Genomic DNA, 19,401 nt, shown 5'->3' with positions numbered 1-19,401 from the left:
GTGCTCAGAGTCATTTTAACCATTTCCTCGCGACCGAAGCGTCATCCTCTGGCGCCATGTAGCGGTAGGCGGTGGTCTTAATTTTATGTCTCATCACTATATCCTACCAACTGCTGCTAACTCTATTTCTAGTTCAGAATTTAAGCAGGGTGTCCTGAGTGGTGTAGATGGAGATCATACCCATGACTCAGAATTATAAATTGTGGCACGCTGAATTAACACTTTTTTATTTCATAACAACATGAAAATTGCGATGTACCATGGCCATAAATGAAATGGAGAATGTGACGTAGAAATGCTTGACAATTACATGGCGATTATTTATAGTATTGGGGTAGAATGTATAGAGAGGCACATTTAAATGTACTGGATGCAAGTTCCTTTCGTTCTGCATACTAGTTCGTTTGTGTATCGCCCGATTAAATCTAATCGTGTCTGCGAATCTATACCATAACGCAAATATGAAGCAAAATAAGTTAAATAGTAAGCCAACCTGTCTCACGCTCAGCTACAGCTAAAGCAAGGAACCTGGACAAATTTTCCAATTAGTACCAGGATAGAGTCAAGACAAGTAGCTTGTAATTATATTTTGACAAGGAAGAGGAGAATAGGTATGCTCTTAATACACTAATAGTCTGCAAGCAACTGCGGATAACGCATGAATGTTGATCGGCAACAGTCTGACATACTCTATGTTAGTATACGTTAACCACCCAGCACATATATGTCTTCTCGCCACATAATCCCAGAAAAAGAGCCCCACTGACGAGAACAGCGTATGGACTGAAAACTGTGACATCGCATGAGGACCCGAATAAAATTAGTCGCTGTCCGAACCACACATCGGTTGAGTCACTTAGAGACATCACTATCGCTACAGTCGTTTACGAGTGATATAAACGTGTTGTCGTCTTCTGAAACATGAATGTTGAATCACAGCAATTTTTTTCAACGTGTAATAAGCGATAAGTCATTTATTTACATACATCTCCAGTTGCGAGTGTATAGATGCGCTGCACGTCGGCGCATTCCGTTTTTGTGTAATGTCGTGAAAATAACGCTGAAAAATGCGTTACCTTCTGTTGGTGCCTTTTATGTCTCTTAGTCGAATTTAGACATGCATTTACAATTTTTCTTGAGCCAATGGCGTTCTTTTCCATGTACAGCTCAGACATCGTATGATAGCAGAATGACTCTCCGATACAGTCCGCAACAATTGGTTCAGTCTTCAGTCTTTCTCGAACTAGACAAAGTGATGAGCGTTGGCGTGATCTGTAGAATCGTGACATGTCAAATCTTGATATACTTTATTCTTCGTGGGAATCACATGTTTTCTTTATATTGTAAATATGAGTTCAGGTCTATAGGAGTAATAATGTGTTGCGGCTCGTTGTTTTAGCTCAACATGCTATACACGGTACATTCTTGACTTATCCTGTACCACTTTTAATTGAATTAATTATCTACATTAATTACAGTACTTACAGAATTTTTTATACGCCTGCCTTATAGATTGACGATGTTCCCGTCCTTGTTGCAGCCACAATGACCTCCCGTGGAACGTGCGCAAGTTCGCGCGGGGGCAGCTGGTCGGCTTCAACCTGACGGCCGACCTCCGCCACGTGGAGCCGTGGTCCCGCAGCGCCTGGTCGCACACCGACCTGCCGCGCATGCGCGCCGGCATGCTCGGCGCACAGGTCAGTAGGCGCCTGCTGCCACTCACCGCTAATTGCCTCGCCGGCTCTGCTGACCTCCTCTGTTATTTATCCGCACGGTCGACGTCGATCGCACAGGTAACTCATCTGCGCAGTTTTCTCAGCAGCCTGCTATACGCGAATAAAATGGAGCAGCTGTGGTTCTTTGTAAATGTAGTAAATGCAGTGACGTATTCACAAAAGCTGTGCATCGTAAATTAATGAATCTGAAACACATCATTCGGCAACCAATAGAAACAACAAATTTAACTTAATTTCTTCGGTAATAATAGGGTGTTTGTTTCATTAAATACCACCTGGTGAACATTTACTTCAGTATCCGTCAAATTTCTTTATAATCACCTATTTTAAGTTGGTCCTAATTCTTCTTTCTTATTAGCCTGAACAAAAAGGTTTTTTTTATTTTTATGTCAGCACCTGCGTATTTCCTTATTTGTAATCTAACTCTGTTCATTTAGAACAAACGTGAACTGTTTGAACAGTAGTGCCAACAGAAAAGAAAGCTGGTGATCCCTGCGTGATCCGATGATGAGTTTGTATCAAGAAAATACTTACATTTCCGCCGCATATATTTGTCTCTAACTGCGAATTGTATCATCCGCTGACTATTGGGGTTCCCCATGCCTCTTAGAGACATGAAGACTCCAAATGTAGTATAAGGTTAAGTAGCTGTCTGTCAAGCAGATGCAAGCTCATTTGAAGAAATTAAGACCACAATTAAGAAATGCACCAAGTTGTCAAAGAGTAAGAACATCCGTCTAATGGTAGCCGGCACGGTAACTCAGCGTGTTCGGTCAGAGGGTTAGCTGTCCTCTGTAATAAAAACACACTGAGTGAATGGATCAACTATGATCTTGAACAAGCGTCATTGGACGGCCGCCTCGAACAAATACAACGACCAGTGATGAACAAAATGAGATTTCAAAAAGGGGAGTTAGCGTCTTTGATTAGAAATCAAAACGACCTCGGTCATGGATTCGAATCCCACCACTGCTTAAATTTTGACTGATAATCAGCCTCAGCGGCTGAAGACTTCCGGCATAAGAAGTCATCCTCATTCTGCCAATGCCCTCGTCAAAGAGGGCGGAGGAACGGACAGAGGTTTAGGGCACTCTCTTGTCCTAGAAGTGGGAGACCACACCTAACGGCATGAAAAATATATCATGACGATCTCTCCATTGGCTAAAGATTCCGGAATAGTCGTCCTTTTGGTTCTCAGGGAGAGGACTGCCAAGGGGGAGGTGACCAGGAGAAAAGGACTGAAAAATTCACGAAAGGATAACATTCTACGAGACAGGGCGTCGCATATCACAAGCTTGAACGTGGTAGGGAAATTAGAAAATATTTAAACGGAAATGGAAAGGCTCAATTCGGATATGGTAGGTGCCAGTGAAGTGAAAGGGAAAGGAGACAAGGATTTCTGGTCAGATGAGTATAGGGTAATAGCAAGCAGCAAAAAATGGTATAACGGGAGTAGAATTCGTTATGAGTAGGAAGGTAGGGAAGAGAGTGCGTTAAGTGGGTTACTGTGAGCAGTTCAGTGATAGGCTTGTTCTTATAGGAATCGACAGCAAACCAACACCGACAACGATAGATCAGGCGTACATGCCAACGTCGAGAGCTGAAGGTGAAGAAGTAGAGAAAGTATATGAGAATATTGAAAGGGTAACACAGTATGTAAAGGGAGATGAAAATCTAGTAGTTATATACAGGGTGTTTCAAAAATGACCGGTATATTTGAAACGGCAATAAAAACTAAACGAGTAGCGATAGAAATACACCGTTTGTTGCAATATGCTTGGGACAACAGTACATTTTCAGGCGGACAAACTTTCGAAATTACAGTAGTTACAATTTTCAACAACAGATGGCGCTGCAAGTGACGTGAAAGATATAGAAGGCAACGCAGTCTGTGGGTGCGCCATTCTGTACGTCGTCTTTCTGCTGTAAGCGTGTGCTGTTCACAACGTGCATGTGTGCTGTAAACAACATGGTTTATTCCTTAGAACAAAGGATTTTTCTGGTGTTGGAATTCCACCGCCTAGAACACAGTGTTGTTGGAACAAGACGAAGTTTCCAACGGAGGTTTAATGTAACCAAAGGACCGAAAAGCGATACAATAAAGGATCTGTTTGAAAAATTTCAACGGACTGGGAACGTGACGGATGAACGTGCTGGAAAGGTAGGGCGACCGCGTACGGCAACCACAGAGGGCAACGCGCAGCTAGTGCAGCAGGTGATCCAAAAGCGGCCTCGGGTTTCCGTTCGCCGTGTTGCAGCTGCGGTCCAAATGACGCCAACGTCCACGTATCGTCTCATGCGCCAGAGTTTACACCTCTATCCATACAAAATTCAAATGCGGCAACCCCTCAGAGCCGCTACCATTGCTGCACGAGAGACATTCGCTAACGATATAGTGCACAGGATTGATGACGGCGATATGCATGTGGGCCAGCATTTGGTTTACTGACGAAGCTTATTTTTACCTGGACGGCTTCGCCAATACACAGAACTGGCGCATATGGGGAACCGAAAAGCCCCACGATGCAGTCCCATCGTCCCTGCATCCTCAAAAAGTACTGGTCTGGGCCGCCATTTCTTCCAAAGGAATCATTGGCCCATTTTTCAGATCCGAAACGATCACTGCATCACGCTATCTAGACATTCTTCGTGAGTTTGTGGCAGTACAAACTGCCTTAGACGACACTGCGAACACCTCGTGGTTTATGCATGATGGTGCCCGGCCACATCGCACGGCCGACGTCCTTAATTTCCTGAATGAATATTTTGATGATCGTGTGTTTGCTTTGGGCTATCCGAAACATACAGGAGGCGGCGTGGATTGGCCTCCCTATTCGCCAGACATGAACCCCTGTGACTTCTTTCTGTGGGACACTTGAAAGACCAGGTGTACCGCCAGAATCCAGAAACAATTGAACAGCTGAAGCAGTACATCTCATCTGCATGTGAAGCCAGTCCGCCAGAAACGTTGTCAAAGGTTTCGGTTAATTTCATTCAGAGACTACGCCATATTATTGCTACGCATGGTGGATATGTGGAAAATATCGTACTATAGAGTTTCCCAGACCGCAGCGCCATCTGTTGTTGAAAATTGTAACTACTGTAATTTCGAAAGTTTGTCTGCCTGAAAATGCACTGTTGTCCCACGAATATCGCAACAAACGGTGTATTTCTATCGCTGCTCATTTAGTTTTTATTGCCGTTTCAATTATACCGGTCATTTTTGAAACACCTTGTAGAAATGGAATGCAGTTGTGGGGGAAGGAGTAGGAAAAAAGATTACAGGAGAATATGGGCTTGAGACAAGGAATGAGAGAGGAGAAACACTAATTGAGTTCTGTAATAAATTTCATCTAGTAATAGGGGATACTCAGTTCTGGAAAAGGCCAGGTGATACGGGAAGAATTCAGTTAGATCACATCATGGTAAGACAGAGATTCCTAAATCAGATACTGGATTGTAAGATGTACCCAGGAGCAGATGTAGACTCAGATCACAATACAATAGTGATGAAGAGTAGATTAGTCAGGAAGACTCAACACGCAAAGAAGTGGGATACGGAAGTACCAAGGAATGACAAGATACACATGAAGTTCTCTAAGGCTACAGATACAGCAGTAAGGAATGGCTCACTAGGCAGTACAGTTGAAGAGGAATGGGCATCTGTAAAAAGGGCAGTCATGGAAGTTAGAAAGAAATTCGTAGGTACAAAGAAGGTAACTGCAAAGAAACCATTGGTAACAAAACAAATACTTCAGTTGATCGATGAAAGGAGGAAGTACACAAATGTTACGGGAAACTCAGGAATAGAGAAATACAAGTCGCTGACGAGTGAAATGAATAGGAAGTGCAGGGAAGCAAAGGCGAATTGGTTGCAGAAAAAATGTGAAGAAATCAAAAAAGAAATAATGGTCAGAAGGACAGACTCTGCACGCAGGAAAGTCAAACCAGCGTTCGGTGGAATTAAAATCAATGGTGGTAACATAAAGAGTGAACGGGAATTCCACTGTTAAATACACAGGAGAAAGCGGATAGGCGGAAAGAATACATTGAAAGAGGAAGATATGTCTGATGTGATAGATGAAGAAACAGAAGTCGATTTAGAGGAAGTAGGGGATCCAGAATTAGAATCAGAATTTAAAAGAGCTTTCGAGGACTTAAGATCATACACTCCTGGAAACGGAAAAAAGAACACATTGACATCGGTGTGTCAGACCCACCATACTTGCTCCGGACACTGCGAGAGGGCTGTACAAGCAATGATCACACGCACGGCACAGCGGACACACCAAGAACCGCGGTGTTGGCCGTCGAATGGCGCTAGCTGCGCAGCATTTGTGCACCGCCACCGTCAGTGTCAGCCAGTTTGCCGTGGCATACGGAGCTCCATCGCAGTCTTTAACACTGGTAGCATGCCGCGACAGCGTGGACGTGAACCGTATGTGCAGTTGACGGACTTTGAGCGAGGGCGTATAGTGGGCATGAGGGAGGCCGGGTGGACGTACCGCCGAATTGCTCAACACGTGGGGCGTGAGGTCTCCACAGTACATCGATGTTGTCGCCAGTGGTCGGCGGAAGGTGCACGTGCCCGTCGACCTGGGACCGGACCGCAGCGACGCACGGATGCACGCCAAGACCGTAGGATCCTACGCAGTGCCGTAGGGGACCGCACCGCCACTTCCCAGCAAATTAGGGACACTGTTGCTCCTGGGGTATCGGCGAGGACCATTCGCAACCGTCTCCATGAAGCTGGGCTACGGTCCCGCACACCGTTAGGCCGTCTTCCGCTCACGCCCCAACATCGTGCAGCCCGCCTCCAGTGGTGTCGCGACAGGCGTGAATGGAGGGACGAATGGAGACGTGTCGTCTTCAGCGATGAGAGTCGCTTCTGCCTTGGTGCCAATGATGGTCGTATGCGTGTTTGGCACCGTGCAGGTGAGCGCCACAATCAGGACTGCATACGACCGAGGCACACAGGGCCAACACCCGGCATCATGGTGTGGGGAGCGATCTCCTACACTGGCCGTACACCACTGGTGATCGTCGAGGGGACACTGAATAGTGCACGGTACATCCAAACTGTCATCGAACCCATCGTTCTACCATTCCTAGACCGGCAAGGGAACTTGCTGTTCCAACAGGACAATGCACGTCCGCATGTATCCCGTGCCACCCAACGTGCTCTAGAAGGTGTAAGTCAACTACCCTGGACAGCAAGATCTCCGGATCTGTCCCCCATTGAGCATGTTTGGGACTGGATGAAGCGTCGTCTCACGCGGTCTGCACATCCAGCACGAACGCTGGTCCAACTGAGGCGCCAGGTGGAAATGGCATGGCAAGCCGTTCCACAGGACTACATCCAGCATCTCTACGATCGTCTCCATGGGAGAATAGCAGCCTGCATTGCTGCGAAAGGTGGATATACACTGTACTAGTGCCGACATTGTGCATGCTCTGTTGCCTGTGTCTATGTGCCTGTGGTTCTGTCAGTGTGATCATGTGATGTATCTGACCCCAGGAATGTGTCAATAAAGTTTCCCCTTCCTGGGACAATGAATTCACGATGTTCTTATTTCAATTTCCAGGAGTGTATAAAGCAGAAGGGATGTACATTCCATCAGAATTTATAAAATCATTGGGAGAGGTGCCAACAAAATGGCGACGTACCATCTGACATTCGGAAAAATATCATACACACAACTGCGAAGACTGTGAGAGATGACAAGTGCTAGAATTATTGCACAATCAGCTTAACAAATGGTTCGAATGGCTCTGAGCACTATGGGACTTAACATCTGAGGTCATCAGTCCCCTAGAGCTTAGAACTACTTAAACCTAACTAACCTAAGGACATCACACACAGCCATGCCCGAGGCAGGATTCGAACCTGCGACCGTAGCGGTCGCGTGGTTCCAGACTGAAGCGCCTAGAACCGCTCGGCCACACAGGCCGGCAATCAGCTTAACAGCTCATGCATCCAAGTTACTGACAAGAATAATGTGCAGAAGAATGGAAAAGAAACTCGAGGACGTGCTGTATGACGATCAGTTTGGGTTTAGGAAAGGTAAATGCACGAGACAGGCAATTCTGACGTTTAGGTTGATAATGGAAGCAAAACAAAAGAAAAATCAAGATACGTTCACACTATTTGTCAATGTGCAAAAAGCGTTCGACGGTGTAAAATGGTGCAAGAGGTTCGAAATTCTGAGAGAAATAGGCGTGAGGGATGGGAAAAATACAATATGTACAAGAGCCTAGAGGGAATAATAAGAGTGGACGACGAAGAAAGAGGTGCTCGTATTAATAAGTGTGTAAGACAGGGTTGGAGTCTTTCGCCCCTACTGTTCAATCTTTTAATCGAAGAAGCAATGATGGAAATAAAAGGAACGGTCAGGAGTGGAATTAAAATTCAAGATCAAAGGATATAAATGGTACGTTTCACTGATAACATTACTGTCTTGAGGGAAAGTGAAGAGGAATTACTTCATCTACTGTAGAGAATGAACAATCTAATGGGTACAGAACATGGATTGAGGGTAAATCGAAGAAAGACGAAAGCAATGAGAAGTAGCAGGAATTAGAACAACGAGAAACCTAAATTAGGATTGATGGTACGAAGTAGAGGAAGTTAAGGAATTCCGCTACCTAGACAGTAAAATAAACACTGTCGGACGGAGCAAGGAGGATATCAAAAACAGACAGCAGTGGCAAAAAGGACATTCATTGCCAAGAAAAGCCTACTAGTATCAAACATAGGTCTTAATTAGATGAAGAAATCTCTGAGAATGTAAGTGTCGAGAACAGCATTGTATGGTACCGAAACATGGACTGCAGGAAAACCTGAACAGGCGAGATTCGAAACATTTGAAAACTGGTGCTACACACGAATGTTGAAAATTAGGTTGACTGATAAGGTAAGGAATGAGGAATTTCTGTTCAGAATAGGAAAGAAATATGTGGAAAACACTGACAAGGAGAAGGCACAGAATGATAGGACATCTGTTAAGACATGAGCGAATGACTTCCATGGTACTAGAGGGAGCTGAAGAGGACTAAAACTGTAGAGGAAGACAGAGATTGGAATACATCCAGCAAAAAACTGAGGACGTAGATTGCCATAGCTACTCTCACAGATGAAGAGGTTGGCATAGGAGAGGAACTCGTGGCGGACCTCATCAAAACAGTCAGAAAACTGATGTCACCCCCCCCCCCAAAAAAAAAACAAAGAACAGAATATTTGTACGTCTTGGTGGCGTACATTAACCGCTATAACGACACGCACCCCATCTTAGAAAGCAGATATAAAATGTTTTACACTGTTGTGAATAGATAAAGAGTGCATTGTTGATTGACACAGTTGGACCTGTTTTAATTTGGAATAGAGACCCGTTCGTTCAAAATGTTAGTGTTCGACAGAAGATAACTATTAGCATTACAAGATACAAGTAAGTGTCCTTTCATATAGCCGATACAACCAATGGTGACAAAAGGCAAGCGGATGGTCCCGACGGAGGTTCAAGTCCTCCATCGGGCATGGCTGTGTATGTGTTTGTCCTTAGGATAATTTAGGTTAAGTAGTGTGTAAGCTTAGGGTCTGATGACCTTAGCAGTTAAATCCCATAAGATTTCACACACATTTTGAACAAAAGGCAACGCTGAAGCTAAGAGGGCTAGGGCGTAATACGTTGGTTAATATTTTGTGAACCACTTTGTAACAGTTGACCATTCTTATATTTAGTCTTTGCTCTTTTGTGCTCCTTCCTTTTTGGATTATAAGAACGTTGGTACATGGGTATATCATTTTAAGATAAACCATCGTGGTAGCAGCAACACAGAAGTCTTTAAAGTAGTAACTCAACAAAATTGTCTCAAGAGCCGATAACTATATCTCCTGAGACAAACAAGTGTCAAACATAAAAATACGTACATTTTCCTACTGAATAATTCTAATGCATCACAAAGAAATGACAGTAAAATCAGAAAGCGAGGAAGACCACAAATTTACACTTTATACTTCACTAGAAAATGTAATTCCCCAAAAGGTTTCTCTTCTTGATCAATCTCCTGACTGGTCTGAGGCGTCAGACACGAGATCCTCTCCTGAGCCAAACTTTTCATCTCAGAGTAGTACTTGCACCCAGCGTCCTCCATTATTTGCTGAATGTGTTCCAGTATCTGTCTTCCTCTACAGTCCCAGTGTCCTTATACGAGGATACGTCCTATCGTATGGTCCATTCTTCTTGTCAGTCATCCACATGCTTCTTTTCTCGACTAGTCTGTGGAGTCTCATCTCGTTTGCCGCACGGGGTAGCCGCGCTATCTCGGGCGCCCTGTCACGGTTCGCGCGGCTCCCCCGTCGGAGGTTCGAGTCCTCCCTCGGGCATGGGTGTGTGTGTTGTCCTTAGCGTAAGTTAGTTGAAGTTATATGAAGTAGTGCGTAAGCTTAGGGACCGGTGACCTCAGCAGTTGGTCCCATAAGATCTCACCACAAATTTCCAAATTTTCTCGCCTCGTTTCGTATCTTTTCAGCCCATCTAATTTTCAACGTCCTTCTATAGTACTGCATTCCTGTTTCCTCACAGTAGACGACTAACTTCCATACAGAGTTGTGCTCTACACTGTATTCTCAAAAGCTAATACCAGTATTTGATATTAGCAGAATTCATTTGGCCAGAAATGCCCTCCTCACCTCTCCTTATCTGACTTTCATGTGCTCCATACTTCTTTATTCATTTGTTGCGTGGCTTCCAGACGCACAACTCCTCCATCTACGTGGAGGGCCAAAATTCCGACGTTTTGTTTCGTTTGTCACTAGTCTCATTTCTGTTACTCCACATTACTTTTGTCTATAGTTGGTTTACTCTCAATCAACATTCTTTTCTTGGTAGACTATCGTTGTATTCTTCCTTACTTTTTCAGATGATATAAATGTTGTCAGAAAAACTTTTCGTCAAAAACCTTTCATACCGAATTTTATTTCCACCCGTGATACTATTTTTCATTCCCGTCGTCATTTCTGAAATGTAGAGATTGAACGGTAGTGAATAAATACTGCATTCCTGTCTTGCACCCTTTTTAATCAGAGCTGTGTTCTTGATATTCTACTCTTCTAATTTGTCTTTCCATATAGCTTCTATGTTATACCACTTTTCCTGGCAATTTCAACGTCTTGCAACTGTTTACAATGTCGTATGTTTATTTTATTTTACTTTATTTTTTATTTATATATTTCTTACCGACAAATTCTGTGAATGAGTCTTGATTTTGTTTAAACCTTGCTTCCATTATCAAGTACAATGTCCAAATAGTCTCTCTTGCGCCTTTTCCCTTCGTGAACAAAAACTGATCGCCATCTAAGAGATATTCAGCTTTATTTTCCAATCGTCTGTATATTATTACTGCCAGCAAGTTAGATGCACGATCTGCTAAGCAATTTGCACGATAATTCTCTCTCTAATACCCCTTTCGTATCTTCTGAATTCTTCTCACCTTTCCTTGTCATTATCTGAATTAATGGATGCTAAATTTGCATCTCAGATGACTATTTCCTTTCTGATTTCAGAATCCTTTCTTTCCCCGAAGAGCTCTGCACTTCCTTCTTTCACAGATTAACTGGCGTATTTCTTCGGTGACCCATGGTTTCTTCCTTGTACCTATATTTCTCTGTCCAAGGTTTCTGATTTCCGTTTTTAGAGACGCCTGTTTCTCTTCATCTGAATTGCCTACTATGGTATTCAGTCTCAGAGAACATAAAACGCACAGAATCTTTCATCAGTACTTCAGTACCCTACTTCTTTCAAAATTGATTCTTCTGGATAGTTCTTTTAAGCTACATTCCTCTCCTAAATTGTAAGCCTTACAGTTGCTGCTCGGTATGCCCTAAAATCTATTATCTAACCTATGATCCTCTTGCTGATCATGTTGTTATCCGTCTGGCGTCTTCTTCTGTCTACTGTTCTTTTCCAAGTGCACTTCTTCCTATTACGATTTTTGACCATTATATTTGTTACGACAAGCTAAAATTGGTTGCGGGGCTCAATTAGTCATTCCCCTCTGTCAGTCCTACTACCGAGTCCTTTTCCTCTCTAATTTTGTTATGTATTCGCTCTTTATCCCAACATTGTCATCTCCACTCACATGCCGAGAAACTCATCCATGGCTCTCTACCTTTTAATTTTCTGCTTGTTATGTCGGCACGTATACTTCAGTTATTGTTGTTGGCTCCGGTTTTGCTGATGATACTGTTAAGAACAATGTATCACTGCATTCTTCGCAGTAGCTCACTCTCTCACCTTCCCATCATAGCGAACCATAATACCATTACTCTCTCTTCCGCTTCTGTTGATATTACCTTATATTTATGTGAGCAGAAAGCCTTTTCTCTCCATTTCTCATCACCGATGCCCACTACATGAAAACTGAGTTTTTACCATTCCTTTTTTCGGATTTTCTAGCTTTCTTACCATTTTAAACCGTCTGACATTTCACACTCTGACGCATTGTGTTGTACATTTTCGTTAGTTATTCAACGTTTTCCTCATCGTCATCTCCCTCTTGGCTATCCTCTCCTGGAGATCCGAATGGGGCACTAATCCTGAATCATTTGTCATCTTAGATAATATACACTCCTGGAAATTGAAATAAGAACACCGTGAATTCATTGTCCCAGGAAGGGGAAACTTTATTGACACATTCCTGGGGTCAGATACATCACATGATCACACTGACAGAACCACAGGCACATAGACACAGGCAACAGAGCATGCACAATGTCGGCACTAGTACAGTGTATATCCACCTTTCGCAGCAATGCAGGCTGCTATTCTCCCATGGAGACGATCGTAGAGATGCTGGATGTAGTCCTGTGGAACGGCTTGCCATGCCATTTCCATCTGGCGCCTCAGTTGGACCAGCGTTCGTGCTGGACGTGCAGACCGCGTGAGACGATGCTTCATCCAGTCCCAAACATGCTCAATGGGGGACAGATCCGGAGATCTTGCTGGCCAGGGTAGTTGACTTACACCTTCTGGAGCACGTTGGGTGGCACGGGATACATGCGGACGTGCATTGTCCTGTTGGAACAGCAAGTTCCCTTGCCGGTCTAGGAATGGTAGAACGATGGGTTCGATGACGGTTTGGATGTACCGTGCACTATTCAGTGTCCCCTCGACGATCACCAGTGGTGTACGGCCAGTGTAGGAGATCGCTCCCCACACCATGATGCCGGGTGTTGGCCCTGTGTTCCTCGGTCGTATGCAGTCCTGATTGTGGCGCTTACCTGCACGGCGCCAAACACGCATACGACCATCATTGGCACCAAGACAGAAGCGACTCTCATCGCTGAAGACGACACGTCTCCATTCGTCCCTCCATTCACGCCTGTCGCGACACCACTGGAGGCGGGCTGCACGATGTTGGGGCGTGAGCGGAAGACGGCCTAACGGTGTGCGGGACCGTAGCCCAGCTTCATGGAGACTGTTGCGAATGGTCCTCGCCGATACTCCAGGAGCAACAGTGTCCCTAATTTGCTGGGAAGTGGCGGTGCGGTCCCCTACGGCACTGCGTAGGATCCTACGGTCTTGGCGTGCATCCGTGCGTCGCTGCGGTCCGGTCCCAGGTCGACGGGCACGTGCACCTTCCGCCGACCACTGGCGACAACATCGATGTACTGTGGAGACCTCACGCCCCACGTGTTGAGCAATTCGGCGGTACGTCCACCCGCCCTCCCGCATGCCCACTATACGCCCTCGCTCAAAGTCCGTCAACTGCACATACGGTTCACGTCCACGCTGTCGCGGCATGCTACCAGTGTTAAAGACTGCGATGGAGCTCCGTATGCCACGGCAAACTGGCTGACACTGACGGCGGCGGTGCACAAATGCTGCGCAGCTAGCGCCATTCGACGGCCAACACCGCGGTTCCTGGTGTGTCCGCTGTGCCGTGCGTGTGATCATTGCTTGTACAGCCCTCTCGCAGTGTCCGGAGCAAGTATGGTGGGTCTGACACACCGGTGTCAATGTGTTCTTTTTTCCATTTCCAGGAGTGTAGTTACACATTTTCAGCTACAGGTCTTTAATACACACCCGAGTCCTTGGCGCTGGGCCTCCTCAGGCCGCTGATAACCGCTGAACGTTCGCCTTTCAGGGCAGTTTTCCAACGAAAGTGCAAGAGGCTGCCGTGAAACTCTCCGGTCCCCTATTGAAAGGACGAGGGTGACTTCTTATGTCGCAAGTCCCCGGCAACAATTGGTGATGATTTATATTCAAAATTTGTGCAGTGTCTGGGATCGAATTCGGAACCAAATATGCTTCACTTAGTAACCAAAGATACTTCCCTCTTTTCTCAATTTACAATTAGTATTTTATTGCGACAACTTTAATAGACAACGGCTTTGTAATTATTGACATTGAAATATCTGGACAGACCTGGTTGGATACTGAACGTCCTGTCACACAGTACAACAAACAACAACAACAACAACGATTCAGACAAATGCAGCTTGACATTCGCATCACGTTGCATATTTTTCTTTGGTCAAGTACTTCACTGTTTCGGCAGAGGAGCCGACTTCCACTTTTTCAGACTGTCACTGTAAGTTTTCCGCTCTAGTAACGTAGCTGTATGAAGATCTGTTTGTAGTCTCATATCCAGCCTGTTGCAACTGCACACGATGCTGTTTTATTCCAAACGAGCATAATACTTTCGTAAAACCGGACGGAAACCACAACACCACGAGCACCACGTTTTTCTTCTCTAACAATAAACGGTGGTCCCACCATGGGAAGTACTTGCTTCTCCCAACGATGTGAAACAATTCCCTTCCTCGTTTGGAAACCCGCTTTTCAGCAATGCGAATTGCCTTGTCCATACCTTTCTATACATTTACAACGTCATTACTTGAAAAAATCATGTCTCCCTTCGATATTACTTTTCAGTCATGACTTGGGTACTCTGCATTTAAATTTTATTAATACAAAGGATTCTACAGCAAAACGTTAAACAAAAGACTAGCGCTCCTTGATCACGGAGATACTTATGGTAATGAGCTTGTAACCTAAGAAAATATAGCATTAAATGATGACTAACTATAACCAAATACATCCGATTTTAATGTTACATAGACTGAAGTGAAGTGTAGAATCCTATTTCGCATGTAAGAGCTCCCATGTGGCTGTCCTGTTATGGCCGGAGCTTTATTTGTAACCAAAGAACTGATAGTTTTGGATTCATAGGGATTTATCTGGCGAGACCCCGTTGCAAAAATAAAGTTGGAACGTTCACACATTTCTTCAACTCAGTAATAAATTTAGAAAGGGGGTTCCTTACAGCATCCACTAAGTCATTAGAATGAAAAAAAATTGTCTCTATATATAAATAATAAGAGTCCCATTCAGGGACGACAGAGGAATCTTTATCAGCTTCTGCTATAACTAACGTACTTTTAAGCAATTTTGAATTCAAATTTTTGTACAATAGCGGAGAGAAAATTTGAGAATGAGACAGTAGGAACAGGTTTACAGAGCGCCTTCCCAGCAGACATAGCAATCTTGACCTGTAAAAGCTGTGGGTCCTTAAAAGACTCTCACATATGGCGTTTACTTCCGCCACAGCTCTTTTAGTACCATTACAGTCTACCATGCTGGGAATATAGAAATTTAGCTCCTCCTGCAACAAAGAATCTTCATCATGAGAAAGATTCATGCCCATAAGATTAACAATTCCATCAGCGACCGAATGGGTGTTAGTAGTGACATCAAAAGTGTTAATCGGGGTCTGCTGGGTCACAAGGGTCCACAGTTTGGGGACATACCTACTGGCAATAAAATGCATGCATCTCCGAGGGAACATAGGTACTGCAATATCGTATTTATCCGCTGATTCCAGGCAGGGAACTTTCAGTTGATTTTCGCCTGTATGGGAATTATGCTATATGTTTACATTATGCGCTGTGACGCAGGAACGACAAAATACTTCATTTTGAAGTGCTGTAATAGCTCAGCTGTTGGTGAGAATGCCACACAGTCAGGTATCAAGATTCATCTGAGTTCTGCATACGGCACGAAACGGTAATAATGTAGTCTACCAGATAGCGGAAAATCATGTAATGCTAAATATGAAGGGCTTTCCACATTGATTTACACTTTATTTTTTCCCATCTTCATCGACGGCCATTTAGTTAATCATTACAGCTGCAAATATGTAGTACTTTGGTGTGACCATAGTTGGCAGAACACTCGGCTGTAGCGTAATCCTTACACAGAACAGCCAAATTCCCCGACGTGCAGTCTTTATGCCAGCGGACACGGACACAGTGTTTGACCATCAAGGAAACCGCTGAACGACGTGGTTTCTGCGGAAGGAGGACACTGTTGATATCCACAGGCGATTTGTGTCAATGTGTGGAGAGTGTGCACCGTCACGAAAAGTGCTCTTGGAACATGAATACAGTCGACCCCACACGAGTGGGAGAAACCATGGCTGCCATCGCTGAGACGAGGTGCCAGGTACTGGAACACCCATCGTAGTCGCCTGAATCGGACACCAACATCTGCATGCCCTCCTTGAACTGCATTTCTGAAGGCTGTCACACCCTCCGTAGGACAGCTGCCCGCAGTTCAAAGAAGTGTGCGAAACCATGTCCTCACAGAGATTTCTTCATAACTCCACATAGGTTGTAATCAGAAGGAGACTACCACTTGCGGTTAGAACGTAGTACTGCAACTGCACACCACGGATGATGGGAAGAAATAAAGTGTAAATCAATATAGAGTGCAGCACACTTCAGAAATTCGAAGCACTAGATGCTACAATTCGCCTCCATGCTAACATGATAAGCCGCTGTTAGATGTGAGCAAACAGATGTGGCAAATTTTTTGTAGTACATAACAGGCTACCGTTAGTTCATAAATTAAATTGCTCTCTTGTAGTTACATAGCTAAATAAGATAAAATGTTTGTGATGTAACTCAAATGCAGATGTGTTCTAACGACAATGGCTGCCAAGGCACCTTTCAAATTGTTTTCTGTTCACAGCAGACCAGTTACGGCATTAAGGGGTAAAATTAACAGCAGTAGCATCAGACTGGCACTACCGTAGCTCGACATATGCGAGCAGCACATAGTGGCTTGCATTCTATGTATTCTGATTTAAAATTTTATGACTAAAACTTTATCCCTCCATTTTTAGTTTAATACGTGACATGCCAATTTGAATGATTTATTCAAGATGAAGGCACTCATAGCAGTGCCGAAACCTGCGTCAAATGACTACTTTTCTGCGACCGAGGGCTGCTACTGCTGTTTTTGTTTTTTACTTTGTAAACTGTCGCTGACCAAGCAGCCGTGTTCAAAACTTTTAACATTAAGGGGCCATTGATTACTGAGAGTACGGGAGTCCATTGGAGTAGTAAGGTGGCTGCAACTACTCATGTGGTTCGCATGTAAACAGTTTGCTGTTACGACATTCGGAGGATGCGTGCCTCTGTCTGGTAGCGCAGAGTGGCGTCGATCCACGACGTCTGTGTACCGCGAGTTTGGGCTGGCGTCGATCTCCAGCCCAAGGCGGCGCACAAGCGTCGTCAGACGGCAGTAGTTGCTTCGATCAGCGCGTCCCGATTGCGAAGCGACCTCGCAGCGGCGCCGGGTCGTATGCTGCTACGGCCGACTGTTGTTGTTCCGCTCCCAGCACCACGCTGGCAGTGTACAGGACGCAGACTGCGTGCAGAATAACGTGCTCGCTAGATGAGCAGTGGGCAGAATTCTTGGCTAGGGTTGCCATGCTTTAGATTTTCTGCTCTCAATCTCGGATCTGATAGACTGAGAATACATTACTGGCCATTAAAGCTGCTAAACCAAGAAGAAATGCAGATGATAAACGGGTATTACGAGGGCAGTTCAATAAGTAACGCAACACATTTTTTTTCTCGGCCAATTTTGGTTGAAAAAACCGGAAATTTCTTGTGGAATATTTTCAAACATTCCCACTTCGTCTCGTACAGTTTCATTGACTTCCGAAAGGTGGCAGCGCTGTACGGAGCTGTTAAAATGGCGTCTGTAACGGATGTGCGTTGCAAACAACGGGCGGTGATCGAGTTTCTTTTGGCGGAAAACCAGGGCATCTCAGATATTCATAGGCGCTTGCAGAATGTCTACGGTGATCTGGCAGTGGACAAAAGCACGGTGAGTCGTTGGGCAAAGCGTGTGTCATCATCGCCGCAAGGTCAAGCAAGACTGTCTGATCTCCCGCGTGCGGGCCGGCCGTGCACAGCTGTGACTCCTGCAATGGCGGAGCGTGCGAACACACTCGTTCGTGATGATCGACGGATCACCATCAAACAACTCAGTGCTCAACTTGACATCTCTGTTGGTAGTGCTGTCACAATTGTTCACCAGTTGGGATATTCAAAGGTTTGTTCCCGCTGGGTCCCTCGTTGTCTAACCGAACACCATAAAGAGCAAAGGAGAACCATCTGTGCGGAATTGCTTGCTCGTCATGTGACTGAGGGTGACAATTTCTTGTCAAAGATTGTTACAGGAGATGAAACATGGGTTCATCACTTCGAACCTGAAACAAAACGGCAATCAATGGAGTGACGCCACACCCACTCACCTACCAAGAAAAAGTTTAAAGACATACCCTCAGCCGGTAAAGTCATGGTTACAGTCTTCTGGGAAGCTGAAGGGGTTATTCTGTTCGATGTCCTTCCCCATGGTCAAACGATCAACTCTGAAGCGTATTGTGCTACTCTTCAGAAATTGAAGAAACGACTTCAGCGTGTTCGTAGGCACAAAAATCTGAACGAACTTCTCCTTCTTCATGACAACGCAAGACCTCACACAAGTCTTCGCACCCGAGAGGAGCTCACAAAACTTCAGTCGACTGTTCTTCCTCATGCACCCTACAGCCCCGATCTCGCACCGTCGGATTTCCATATGTTTGGCCCAATGAAGGACGCAATCCGTGGGAGGCACTACGCGGATGATGCAGAAGTTATTGATGCAGTACGACGTTGGCTCCGACATCGACCAGTGGAATGGTACCGTGCAGGCATACAGGCCCTCATTTCAAGGTGGCGTAAGGCCGTAGCATTGAATGGAGATTACGTTGAAAAATAGTGTTGTGTAGCTAAAAGATTGGGGAATAACCTGGTGTACTTCAATGCTGAATAAACAACCCCTGTTTCAGAAAAAAAATGTGTTGCATTACTTATTGAACTGCCCTCGTAATTGAACAAATATATTTTACTAGCACTGATATGTGATTACACTTTCACGCAGTTTGGGTGCATAGATCTAGAGAAATCAGTACCCACAACAACCACCTCTGGCCACAATAACACCCTTGATACGTCTGGGCATTGAGTCAAACAGAGATTGGATGGCCTGTACAGGTACAGCTGCCCATGCAGCTTCAACACGATATCACAGTTCATCAAGAGTAGTGACTGACGTATTGTGACAAGCCACTTGCTCGGCCACCATTGACCAGATGTTTACTGGTGGTGGAGATCTGGAGAATGTGCAGGCCAGGGCAGCAGTCGAACGTTTTCTGTATCCAGAAAGGTTCGTACAGGACCTGCAACATGCGGTCGCGCATTACCCTGCTGAAATGTAGGGTTTCGCAGGGATCGAATGAGGGGTAGAACCACGGGTCGTACCACATCTGA

At 44.9% G+C, this 19,401-nt stretch overlaps 1 protein-coding gene across 1 annotated transcript in view; it reads left to right on the top strand.

Annotated features, from left to right (window-relative positions):
- Positions 1-19,401, top strand: part of LOC126474591 (dipeptidase 1-like) — a 287,814-nt gene that overhangs the window by 32,824 nt on the left and 235,589 nt on the right. Inside the window, exon 4 of the mRNA XM_050102065.1 lies at positions 1,541-1,697. Coding sequence (XP_049958022.1) covers positions 1,541-1,697 — 157 coding nt within the window. The remainder of the gene's footprint in view (positions 1-1,540; positions 1,698-19,401) is intronic.

This window comes from Schistocerca serialis, chromosome 4, assembly GCF_023864345.2.
Source record: "Schistocerca serialis cubense isolate TAMUIC-IGC-003099 chromosome 4, iqSchSeri2.2, whole genome shotgun sequence".
NCBI classification, from domain to species: Eukaryota; Metazoa; Arthropoda; class Insecta; order Orthoptera; family Acrididae; genus Schistocerca; species Schistocerca serialis.
Note: the sequence above shows the minus strand (reverse complement) of the source record. Positions and strands in the feature narration are given on the sequence as shown.